This window comes from Ixodes scapularis, unplaced genomic scaffold, assembly GCF_016920785.2.
Source record: "Ixodes scapularis isolate PalLabHiFi unplaced genomic scaffold, ASM1692078v2 PGA_scaffold9__187_contigs__length_104089568, whole genome shotgun sequence".
Lineage (NCBI taxonomy): Eukaryota > Metazoa > Arthropoda > Arachnida > Ixodida > Ixodidae > Ixodes > Ixodes scapularis.
In genome coordinates this window covers 42,445,551-42,458,716 of record NW_024609884.1, presented here as the reverse complement: position 1 = coordinate 42,458,716, position 13,166 = coordinate 42,445,551, and the positions used below count along the sequence as shown (strand labels likewise).

Sequence of the window (13,166 nt, the reverse complement as noted above, 5' to 3'; positions counted from 1 at the left end):
TATTAAATAGAAACATATCTCGGAATTCCGATTTTTATTTTTCACGTGTTTGTAGCTCGTTCATTTCGTACCGTATACGTATGCCTGTGAAGGGACACAATCAATCTACGTCGTACATAGCTTGTATTCCTTCCTCTCTCTACACAACGTAAAGATAGAAGAATTTATCTAAACTACAATGGTAAAAATGAGATTCTCACACCGTTTTCTAATGATTTTTAGATTGTCACAGTTTGTTGTGTTACGTTTGCATGTTTTATTCGTTGGATACTTGAACGTACCAAAATATCTCCGTGTGTTCTTTTTTTTACATATTTACAGCTATCGCAGTTCATTGGCGACTTCGTTAGCAGCAGTTTCCACCCTGACCGGCAGGATGCGAGTCCCGAATTCTGCCGGGGCTATCTGTAACGAGAAAATTGCACACTAAGTGTCAACATTTGCTCTCACAAAATAATGATTTTTGCGAAAAGTCTCTTTTTGTCAAAGTAAAATTACCTTCTGCGAGCTAGAATATGAAGAGCAGAGCAAGCTGGTGAAGCCACCGCAGTTCATCCAGGTGTAAATACACGAAACTCAAAACCCTTGATACAAGGAGCACCCAGAATGTAAGTACCTTTCGCAGATAAGTGCCGCGAGGGTATTTGCTTCTGTTTTGATCATGCGCAGTTGTGATCTCTCATTTATTAGTCACATCCTGATGCCATTTTGTGACACTATGAATATTTGTGCAGTTTGTGGTATGCACTACACAGTACACCCCATAAAAGGCGTTAGAGCTGCTGGTGGGTACTTTGTTGAAAATAAATTAGTATTATTATAATATTACTATTGCTAATAATCCTTATGAAATCAATATAATGACTCGCCGGCACTGAAGTCCGGTATGTGATGGAAATTTTGAATGTGACAAAATGTCATACCATGCAAACCATGAAAGATTCATTGACAAATTTACAGAAGTTACAGATTGAGCGCAACAAGTGAAGGAACGGTACGGAAACGGGTTTGAATGTTTAAGAAATGCAACAAAACTTTCACGATGCATTGCAGAGCAGTAAGCTGTCTCAGGTCACTGATAAGTTCGTGTAGGAAATCAATTTTAGGAAAATATTCTGGGGAGCCAATGCTTTACAACTTATTGTTTTGCAATACGTCTCCATGAAGGTTTGTAATGATCGTTTTGCGAAAAAAAAAAAGCAAAAAAAAACACTCCAATAGAATTTTAAAAAAAATTCGCGATAGATGCCAAAGACGTTGAGTCAAAACTCGGGCGGAAGAGTTCCATGATTGGAGTATCCAAAAATCTGTACCACGATTTAAGAAGTACCTTAACGTCGAAACGGTTACGCCGGAAGGACTTGTTTTGAAAATAAAGCAGTGCACAAACAAATGTTGCATAAGTGTCTTATTTTAAAACGGAACTTACTTTCTGGCCGCGTCCTGTACATATACATGTATCCTTTTTACCAGAGACTGCCTACTTCCATGGTCAATCTACTCGCGCAATGGTTTCAGCCATTCAAAGATCGCAAACCATCTGATATCGCACAACTTCATGTTTAGGACGCCAGACATTGTGCAACTTTTTGTGAACTCGCTACTAAATTCAGATCCGTAGTCTTACTTTTTGGTTTGGCGCACAACAGTTATAGCCCTAATGACCAGAGCCCAAAGATCGCAAATTAGGTATTATATTTTATTCGTTTCCGCACGAAGAGTTCACGTGACCCGGAGGCAAAAGCATAAAGCTGCTTAAGTAGGGCGGAAAAGGATTCGCTGCAGTCTCCAAAAGTCACAGGCCGCGTTAAGGCCTAGTTTCCCTGCTTGCCCAAAGCAACTATGAGCGGTACTGCGTGATCACTAGCACTCTCTCTGACTCTGGCTGATGACGATCAAACGTAAAGAACGTTCCTGCATGATAGCCGTACTCCAAATGTATGTGAACAGCGTTCGTTGCTTGTCGGTATGCAGTAAAGCGAGTCCCTCACTCCCCAATAGCCACTGATAACAAAACAACCTTCTCAACACTCATTCTTACAAAAAAAAAAAAAAATTGGTTTGAATAGTTTCCCAGCTTCAAGGATAACCTCGGAAATGCATTTTGACTTTGCTTGCCGTGTCCACCTGGGAGCGCGGCATCGGTCAGCGAGCTCGACGGGGTCGGTAGCTAGGTGTCCACGTACAAGGGAGGACGTTGCGGCTGCAACGCGGACGGTGTCTCCATGCCGCCGTAGGAGGAGTGCCCCGCGGAGGAAGCCTGCACTAGCCGCGGCCCCATGTACGCCGCCACACTGCCGGGCACCGAAGGCGCTCCGAACGGGTTGCTCAGGTTCAGTCCGAACGCGCCGGGCAGCAGCGGCCGCATGGCCATGCGCAGTTTCTCCAGTTCGGCCTCCTTGAGCCGCTTCTCCTTGGCGCGTCGGTTCTGGAACCAGATCTTGACCTGGGCACGCACACACATCCCGAGGTCACAAAGGGGTGCAAGGGCGCGCGATGGCAAGAATACTGAACTCAGCTCGATATTCAAGGTGTGCAGCTCGAATCCCCTCGCGGGGAAGAGGGACACTAGAGTGTTACTTCGTCACTTGAGTGACGTAACGGTCGCACGTCATGAATGTTCACGATCAACACACCAAAAGCCAATATGGTCCGCTCAGACTCCTCGTCGACTGAAATATTGTATAGGATATAGGTGTATCTGAAGATACCAAGAGCTTGAGGACTGAGAAAATGTTGGCCAAAGTGGCATGCAACATTCGTCTGAGCTACACCAGACAGCAACACGCTACAAAATCTGGTGTGACATGCTCGCCCGGTCAACGCACTGCTCTCGGACCACGCTGCGCCTAGCAGTTTCTGCAGCGCACGGAGCCAGCGCTGTGCTGAACGAGAAAAACAGAACACTTTTCATTCAGAAAACCTCGTATCTTTAGAAGGATTTTGCAACGATATTGGGTAGGAATGTTTCCCACTAGTGCCAGCTTACTGACACTTGTGGGATCCAAGAATACTCGAGCATAACGCCACTGACTAAGAAGCGTCTTCGTCGCGGTGGAATTCCAAGGATAAAAGTGGACCTTTCCTTTCAGTCTCTCCTTCACAAAACTTGATGACGGAGCTGTGGGGGCAATGCCAACAATGCGATCTCCAGGAGTGCGTCATCAAGCTTGGCGATCCCCGCTGTGATGTTATATAAATGCCGCTCAAACAGTGGACACGAAGACTGCGTAGGCATTCGATTTGGGCTCGTGGCAATCGATGCCCCCGCATGCATTCGGGTAATGGCTCGTGCTCAATAGTTGAGATAACGGGAATAGCCGAACCTTAACAATGCCTGGCACTCAGCGCGCACCCTGTGCTCTGCCAGCCCCAACGCGAGGATATATGAAAAACATCGGCCCCAGATCACGTAACCGCCTTTTCTGGCTGTGAGTTGAGGGGGTAAACGGTGTTCGTTTTTCTCAGATTTTTTCTGCGACTGCCATTGCTTAGGGAAAAATAGAAACCAGTGTTTCAAAGGTCAGAAATGCCAAGGAATAATTCTAAGCTGTATTTATTTAAAATTAAAAAATCGTCGCATCGCCCTTTTAATTATTACTAATAATCGATCTTAACAGATTGTACCATAATGTTATTAATGGCCAGTCCTTTTTCAATAAACGTGGATCACTTAAAAACGGAAGGAGTGTCGCTACTCTGGAACATGTTAAAGGGTATGAAACACCGTCGTTGTACTGAATAGAAACCTCAACCCCAAACAGCATGGAGACGCATTTATTAAAAAACCGCAATCGCAGTCGTTGTTGTTGTTGTTGTTGTTTTTTCGCATGGATTTTAATGGATACGGACCTGTGAATTCTACCGCACACTTTGGCCGATGCTAGGAGGTAAAGCACCGCCGAACATCTAATTGTGTTATTTTGCTGCTTTACGTTCCTTGCTTTGTCGTGAGAGTAAAAATTGTGTCGTCAACGGAAGCACTGCAGAAAATTTGCGGTGATCTCGTCGAAAATATTAATCACATCATAAGCCCGTGCTTGCTTACACTGCTTGCGTTTCGGATCGCGAGCACAGTCAGCGCCTTCGGTCTGAAGGCTTTTGAAATTGTCGTGAAACAGGGAAGGGCTTCAGACCCCCCAAACCAATCCAACCCCCCCCCCCCCCCCCTTGCCTACGCCACGTGCGATCTCCTCTTTGCAAATATGAGCTAATGTTTCAACATCTTATCTATTTTTATTCAGGAATGTTTGTTGACCAGCAAACGAACGACTAAAACTCAAAAGTTTCTCGGAAAAAGCAATTAAAGTAGAGTACTAATTACCGAAACAAAAGTGTAATTGAAAGTTACTAAAATACTCAGAAAAGTATTTAAACTACAGTAACTTGAGTAGAGTAGTTGAACTACGTACTAGTCTGAGCAGGCGGCAGGCGAAATGCTGGAGCGAGGGAAATGTGTCCTCCTCATCTCTCCAGCAACCCATTTGCTTCCTCCTCCCCCAACATCCCTCTCCCTGGCCCTCAACTCTTAGCTGCGGCATGTCTGGCTCGGTGTTCGAAAAGTCTTACGCAACAAGCGATGTCTTCGAATAAGTCACAGAAATTCGTGTCGTGTGATTTGGTTCGGCAAATGACAGCTTGTACCGCATCGTGTTGCATCTACACGGAGCCCTACCATCTCGTTTTTGTGTTTGTGCCGTTGTTCTGCTGGGCCCACATCAACATATTTTCGCGGAGAAAAATATTTTATTTTACTCCGTTGGTGAAGATACTCTTATTAACGAAACAACTGTTTATTTATGGAATATAGACAATGCACTCGTTTACATCCCTTTGAAGATTATATTATTTGATATTAAACTTTTGGGGGTACTACTCATAACCCAAAGAAACTTCCCCCGCTATTCTCCTCAATCACTCCTTCAGCGGGTGCCCCGACCACTGCCAAACTCGACAAACAAGGATCCACACAAAGGCGGGCGAGCCGAACTCCTCCACAGCCGTAAGGGGTCCCAAGTTTGCGAGTTAGCGGGCGGAAGACTCCACAACCGAAGGGAATCGGACGTGCAAGTTGGCCTCCAGAGGCAGGGTGATGATCACGGCATGGTGTCGAGCCCCAAAGCAAATAGGAACATCCCAAAAACAAGTGCATACACAAGACAAAACAGATTCCGAACGAAGCTCACAAGAGCAGTCATAAACAATACAAAGCACATTCGTAGACAGAAAGGTTATACACGAAGCAATCAAACTCCGAAGTAGAGATCCTAAAAGCAGACATGCGCAAAACGAGATATCTCCGACGCGGGGTTCTATAAACTAAGTGTAGCGTTACAGCGTTCATGCCCGCCCCCATTTGGGGCCCCCCGACTCCGGCAGAATCCATGAGCCGTGCCGTGGAGACGAACGAACTCTCGAAGAATGTAAAAACAAAGTAAAGCTGGACTAAACACTCGCGCGAACAAAACTTCGCGACAATATATATCGGAATACATGTTTCAAGTCCGCTAAGTTTATGGTAAGTGCACTGCAACCTGCTTGTTTGCAACAAGTGGCCGCTGTTCTATGGGTACTCTTCCAGCTCATCTATAGAGTGACGCAGTGTCTATTCTCCTGGCAGCGGGGACAACAATTTCACCGAAAATCTACCGGCAGTCGCCTCCCTTCCGAAATCATGCGACCACTGCCGGTAGAATACTGAATTATTTCGTCTCCCAGCTGTTCGTGGAAACACGTTTCATAGAAAACTTTTCGTGTATACACGTTTCATGGACACGTTTCCTCGACACTAACATACCACCGACACTCGATCGTTACGCGAAGTGCACGCTGCCGGGACATTTTTTGGCGGGTGTGTCACAGGCCGGCAGACCCGTACACGCAGCTTCACGGCGACATTCTGCAACGGCTCATTACAAGAATGTTAACCCACGTGGCCCACCCTACATGCCATTTGCGGCCACAATCTAGAGTGACTTGTTACCAAAAAGAAAAAAAAAAAACCTATTCATACGTGTCTGTAAAACAATCTGCCGATGACACAGCGTCTCAATTAAACAATCTGTAAATACAACGTTGTTCGATGAACGGATTGTCACCGCCAATGAGAGTCGTCTGCCAGTAGAATTTCGAGGGAAATATTTTTTCCAGTTCCCGGGAGAATAGACAGTACAGCCTAGAATTACCCCGGCTCTTGTTTGCTTTGCAATCTTTTCAGCTGGATAAAAGCTTAGTAGCACCTTTTTAGATTTTGCAGATCGCTTGCACGTTTGTACTTGTCTACGGAACATGCTGTGTGTAATAAACTTTTAGGAGATTTGAAAACAATACTTTGTGTCAGGAGGCCTGCCTGTTTACAAACACCTGTGCGAGTACATTTTCTTTACGGGTTTCCTTCATGTTTTAAATAGGTTAATTCTGTTCGGGACGTCTTAAATAAGTTCGAGATATCTAACCTTCTAGACGGTACCCATTTAGAATTACCGAATAATTCGCCTGGGTGCAAGATGGGCTCGCTGAGCACGCGAAGCGTGAAGTATTGCGATCTAGACCAAGGTTAGGAAATGGGAACTCTAAATTGTGTCTTCAACCTGAAACTATGACCTGCACCGAGATATAAGAAGGGAAGGGCACATAGGCACCACTTTCGGTGCCAAACTACTTTTTTTCCTTTTTTTTTTTTTTCAGGGGGGGGGGGGGGGAGTGGATATTTCAAAGCTTTGTGACTACGAGTATTATCCGGATACTTTATGGCAGGGATCGGCAACAGGTGGCCCGTGGACCAATCTTATACGGCCCTCGGCACACCACCAATAATACCCTGCCCCCCCCCCCCCCCCCCACACACACACACGCACCCACAACCTCCACAAGGACAAGAGATATGTTTGGTTGCTAACCCGGAATTAAAGGCCGGATTAACTCTGAACAAGTTAAAAGTATTTGCCAAAGCTGACCAGCCGATCCTGAAACGAGCAATAAGCTGAAGATTGCATTTGTAGTGAACACTTCGTTGAGTTTTCCGCTGACCTCCTTTAATTTTTTTTTTTTTTTTCAAGCAACAGCTTTGATCGAAGTTTCCGCTACAGCACGTATATGTACATCTGCGAACATACTTTTACAAGCTGAAAACTGTAAAGTCAAACGCGGTTCTTGTGAATGACAGATGAACACCTCCAATATGGTTCACGGCATCTTCGCAAGAAATATTGAACACCCAACATTTTACTGAGAGGGGATTCGAGAAATCTTATGTTACGTGTGCCTGAATCAAGATGGCATCTTTGCATATCATTTTTAGCATAGTACAGTTTTTTTTCTTCCATTTTCGTAAGTTAGACCTCGACCTGCCCCCTCCCTCTCCCCCCCCCCCCCCCCCCCCCCCTTATCTCCGTTCCTCCGTCCGGCCCGCTCCGTCTCCGCTTTGCGACGATTTGGCCCGTTACAGAAAAGAGTTGCCGACCACTGCTCTACGACGTAACTGACACTCGGTATATTCATCATTGAAGAGTGATGAAGATAAAAAAAAGCATGAAACGCTTTTTTAAGGGAATCTTCTAATCCTAAACATTTGTCGGTCCGTCCGTCCGTTCGTGCGTCTTCCCACTAAATTTAACGAGAAAATTGACGTCACGTGACCTGACGCCACGTGGCCTATAGACCAATTTAGTTCCCTCGCTAAATTTAGCGGGGAAACGGAATTGGTCTAGAGGTAGCGTGACGGAAATTTTCCCGTTAAATATAACTGAAAAGTGAACGGACGGACGGACGGAAAATATTTTAGGGTTAAGGGGTTCCGCCAAAAAGCGTTGCTTGCTTTAATAAAACAAGGTGCCCGAAACGTCGGCAAATTTTATCCAGCGCCAGAGAGGGCGCCCCAAGGTCCTTGGGGGTTCTGACCTGAGTCTCTGTGAGGTTGAGCGACGAAGAAAACTCGGCTCTCTCGGCGATGGACAGGTACTGCTTGATGCGGAACTTCCGCTCCAGGGCAAGCAACTGCTGCGTCGTGAACGGAGTCCGGGGCTTCCGGTTGCTCTTGTGCCGTCGCAGCTGGCACTTGACCGCCGCTGGCATCGGGGGCACCTCTCCGGGTTCTGTGCACGCGCAGGGAACAAGCGGGCACTTAAAACACGGTTGGGGACGAAAGAAAAACATGCAATACAGTGAGTGTAGCGTACGGAGTCGATTGCGGGCCCTGCAAGTGCGTGCTCAATAGGCGCTACAAAAAGACGTTACAGGCTCCGTCTGACAACGTAGCAAATGGCAAAAACGCTATAGTAAATTCACAGATGTCGATTCAGGATCACACTCCATCTCCAAAGTTATTTGCGGTGAAATCAAATGCACGACTGCAAGGACGTGGTTCTCTGCGACTTGCTTTGTTTCCTCGATCAGTCACGCCGGGAAAGGACATTCTAAAGTCGCGCACACGTGCCCGTAATTGCCACAACCTTGTAAAGACGTACGAAAGATGTTGATTCATTTATTTTCCTGGGTATGATATAAAGCAGCAAGCGTGTTAAAACAATCCTGAGCATGATGTGACAGTGCGAGTCTAACGTTCCAAGAGACAGGATGTCGGGAGAGTCCTGGTGTGAACCAAGAAAAGTCTAGATTTGAAGCGACGCTCCGTAATTAAATTTACCACAAAAGTTTTAAAAAAGTAAAAAAAGATTCATGAACGTATGACTGCAGTTTATGGTGAGTCTGCCCAATCATCCTACAAAGTAACCTTTTGGAGCAAGCAGTTTAAGTGCGTTGAGAGTCCATCGAAGATGACCCTCGCACTGGACGACCTGTGCAAGCAACTTTCATAAAAATTTGCAAAAAAACGTCGAGGATTTAATTTTGTCAGATAAACAAATGAAGGTTTCCTCAATTGCTGAAGAAATTGGAACGTCAGCATGTTCCATTTGAAAAATAATTTATTAAAAGTTGGTCATATCAGAGGATGGGTTCCAAGAATGCTGACGCGATGTCAGGACTCAGAAGGCCACGAGGCGCCAGCGTTGGAGATGCTCCGTCAAGGGCACATAATTCTTCTTTTTCTCTTTTCATTTTGGTGACTGGAGATGAGACTCATTAATTTATTTATTTAAATATACTGCGACCTGAAATCAGGTCATTGCAGGAGTGGGATACACAGGTGAAAAATAGATTAGTAGTGCGAACAATAAACAAGACCATGTACAAAATAATGATTCGCCAGTCACACATAAAAAAAGATATCAAGTTCAATAGTTTCTGAACGAAGTCGTCGTACTGGAGTATACGCGTAGATCCATTAGTACCGTTCCAAGATTGAGCCGTGCGCTGAATAAAGGAATTTTAAAACAATTATTATGAGACTACAAGGGTACAATATTTAAAGGATGGGATCGCCTAGAGCGCGTGATGTCTTAACAAGAAATGTATTCTAATCTATATTAATGCCTAATCTATATTAATGATATCCACCTTAATATAGCTTCTTCTGTACGCCTGTTCGCCGACGACTGTGTCATATACCGACGCATTCTTTCATGCCACGATCATCATGCTCTCCAGGAAAACCTTCAGTCTGTAATTCATTGGTGGGAAAAATGGCAGATGACGTTAAACTTTAATAAATGTAGATTCCTATCATTTTCCCGTAGTTCGCGTACCACACCATTTTCGTATTACCTCACTTACATTGAGCATACTAAGCAATAGTATGCTCATCTTATAAATACCTGGGTGTTCATCTCACCTCTGACCTATCATGGACTACTCACGTCACTTCTTTTATTTCTGATACTAACCGTACTCGGATATTTGCGCCGTAACCTCAAACTTGCTACACCCTCCGTAAAACGACTAGCGTATACTACTCTTGTAAGATCGAAGTTAGAATACGTCTCATCTATATTGTCTCCATAGCAGTCCTACCTCGCAAATAATCTAGAATACATCCAAAATAGAGCCCTTCGTTTTATTCATAACGACTACCCACCATATACCAGCATATCAGGATTACGCAAATCGGCTAACGTTCATTCACTTTCCCTTCGCCACCAAGTATCACGCCTTCCTATTTTCCATAGAATTCTTTATCACAATAGCCACCTCAAAGAATTACTGCAATCACCTCCCCATCGTTTTTTTCCCGCGTCCAGATCACCTATGTAAATTACGTCCAATTCGATCATGAACTGTTTCTCACCAGACTTCCACACTATACCATTGGCCACTGAGGTTTGGAATTCACTACCTCACAACATTGTTTCTATTAATGATGCTACTAAATTTGTTGAAGCCATTACCCTCTCTTTAACTGACCTACCAAGACATCTTACAGTGCTATACGTGTGTTTACTGTTCTATCTTTTTTTTTTTTTTGTTCTATTGCCACCTCTTTGTTTTCTTGAGGGCCCCACGGGCCCTCAAGGAAAATAAATGGTCATGATGATGATTTCATGCACTCAATGCCACTATTTTCATTAACAATTCTATGTAACATTTTCAACCGCTCGACAGTTTACCCAGAAAACAGACTCTAGCCCTAATGTTGGCATAGCGGATGAAGATGAAGAGTGTCGATGCTATCTATTGGAAATAAATCGGACAGCTTTGGCCAGCATAGAGTCGATAAGATTAATGTTCTTTTTTAGATAAGCGTCTCAAACTACAAAATCATACTCTAAAATCGGCCTAACAAGGGCTTTAAAAGCGGTTACTTTGACCTCTTTTGAAGAACATTTCAACGCACGTTTAACGTATCCTAATTTCCTAAGGGCGTGAGAGCAAATAAAGTCAAAGTGTCTGTCCCCTTTAGGGTTAGATGAAAAAATTATACCCGAATATTTGAACTCATAAACCTACCTTAACTCAATCTCATCATTACTTTAGTTAGAAACCAAAGGCGATTTCTTCGTAGACTTCATGAACACAGTCTTTAAAAAGTTGATTCCATTTGTCATTGTTTGCTCCAATTAAAAAATCGCACGAAGGATTCATTAGGTAACAGTTGATCATTAACCGAATTAACATCATTATACAGAAAGCAATCATCGGCACAAAGAGGAATTTTAACCCGTATGTTTTCTACAATATTATTAATAAACAGAAGAAATAAAAAGGGGTCCTAACACCGATCCTTGCGGTACACCTGAACTGGTCGTTACTTCTGAAGAAAGAGCATTACCAATGCTTATTTTTTAATAATCAATGGCCCAGTTAAGTAAAACGGGATTTTTAAGTACGACGTTCACCTTCAAAAGTAGTTTGGAATGCGAAACTTTATCAAATGCTTTCGAATAATCTAGGAATATCGAATCAACCTGCCTTAGTTTATTCAAAGACGAAGCAATATCCTGTGTGAATTCCAGGAGTTATGCGGTGGTTGAAAAAGGACCACGAAAATCGTGCTGCTGAGGGCAGATGATTGAGTTGCTTTCAAGATAATCATAAATATGACCGTAGACTATATGTTCCAGGCGCTTACTAGATGAAGTAATCAATGAAATTGGTCTTTAATTGACGAGGCTCTGTTTGTTTCCAGATTTAAAAATGGGAACAACTCTGGATTATTCCAAAGTTCAGGTACGATTCCAGAAGAGAAAGACTTCTCGAAGATTAAGGTCGAGTATCTCGATGTCCAGAGAAAATAACGATGAAAAAATTAGGAATACCATCAATACCCGAACTGTTCTTACAGTTCATGTTTAGGAGCAAATTGTGGGCACAAGAAACACTGATCAGACTGTTTTCTTATGATGAACACGTAAAATTAAAAGGATAAGAAGGTTCACAACCATTATCTTTAATAAATAGAGATTGAAAATATGCATTAAAGCCATTAGAAATGTCTACAGGCAGAGACACATTGATCTTGAATAATAAAACTGCGTGATCATTTTGGGGAAGGATAGACCTCTAAACCTTAGCCGGATTTGACTTCATAAACTGAGTCAGCGTAACATTAAAATAAGTATATTTTGCAGCTGTTATTTTTTTCTGCTAACTTATTCCCCAAGTTTTCAAACCAGGTTACATCCGTAGGATTAGCACTGTGACTCAGTTTCCGATTTCTTTTTAGTCTACCAGTTAATTGTAATACCTCTCCAGTGATCCATAGCTAAGTGGGATTTGTCTTTTTGAATTTGACTGGGACAAATATTTTATGCCGTCAATCACTAATAAACAAAATTTGTTAAGCAATATATCCACACTATAGTCATGACTTAGGGTTTTGAAATCATCAAAGCCAAAACTAAGCTCATCAAGATTAGACACATCATCAGCTCTATAGAAGTCTAAAACGGTAACAATCTCGGGATTTGCTTTCATGTAAGGCACGAGTATTAAACGTTACAACGACAGCTCTGTAGTTTGAAAGACCTTCTACCACTTTACACTCCTAACCAGACTCGGTAATGCTATGACTAACGAAAGAAAGGTCAAGAATTGAATTATCTCCTTGTGCAATCACCAACAACTTGATCTAAATTGAGTGACACACCAGTGTCAACAAGGGTATCACCTTTAATTTTATTTCGACTACCAACCATTACCGCTTCCCAATTAAAGTCGAGTGTGTTAAAACCTCCCGTCCAGACGAATTCGCTGCTGCCAAGATTATCCTTTAAAATGTCGTCATGAATATCGAAAATAACCTGAGGTGTAATACCGGGAGCTCTGAAAACGTTCCCAATAACAAGAACAAATTTATCGACATGAACTTTGCACTAAAGTGACTCTGTGTTTGGTAAGCTGGGAAAGACAGAAAAACTAACACCAGACTCTAAAAACCAAAGCAACACCGCCGCCCTTTCCACAGGACCTATCGCAACTTACAACAACATAGTTAGGTGGAGCAAATTCACAGTCGAGTATGGAGTCATGCAACTAAGTTTCAATAACACAAATCACATGAGGAGAGTAAGCAGCTGTCATGCGAGCAAATTCAGGGGACTTTGAAAGAATGCTCCTTGCATTAGAACTGAATAAAGTGAAAGAGTTTTCCTGGATATGTCAAGTATCATGACTTGGAAGTCGGTGGGGAGGAACCCTTACAAGGCAGTGATTAGACGCATCCCACGTGTAGCGAATGTTATCAACTAGTGCATAATTATAACGTAAAACAACCTTCGCACCGTTCCGTCTGAAATCAGCAGCACCAAGCCCATGGAGTTGCCTACGGATGC

The 13,166-nt window shown here is 43.4% G+C and overlaps 1 protein-coding gene across 1 annotated transcript in view; it reads right to left on the bottom strand.

Annotated features, from left to right (window-relative positions):
- Nucleotides 1-250: 250 nt before the first annotated feature.
- Nucleotides 251-13,166, bottom strand: part of LOC8050657 (homeobox protein MSX-2-like) — a 54,075-nt gene continuing 41,159 nt past the window's right edge. The window contains exons 2-4 of the mRNA XM_040218968.2: nucleotides 7,900-8,093; nucleotides 2,187-2,446; nucleotides 251-405 (exon numbers count right to left, since the gene is read on the bottom strand). Coding sequence (XP_040074902.2) covers nucleotides 402-405; nucleotides 2,187-2,446; nucleotides 7,900-8,093 — 458 coding nt within the window. The 3' untranslated portion in view covers nucleotides 251-401. The remainder of the gene's footprint in view (nucleotides 406-2,186; nucleotides 2,447-7,899; nucleotides 8,094-13,166) is intronic.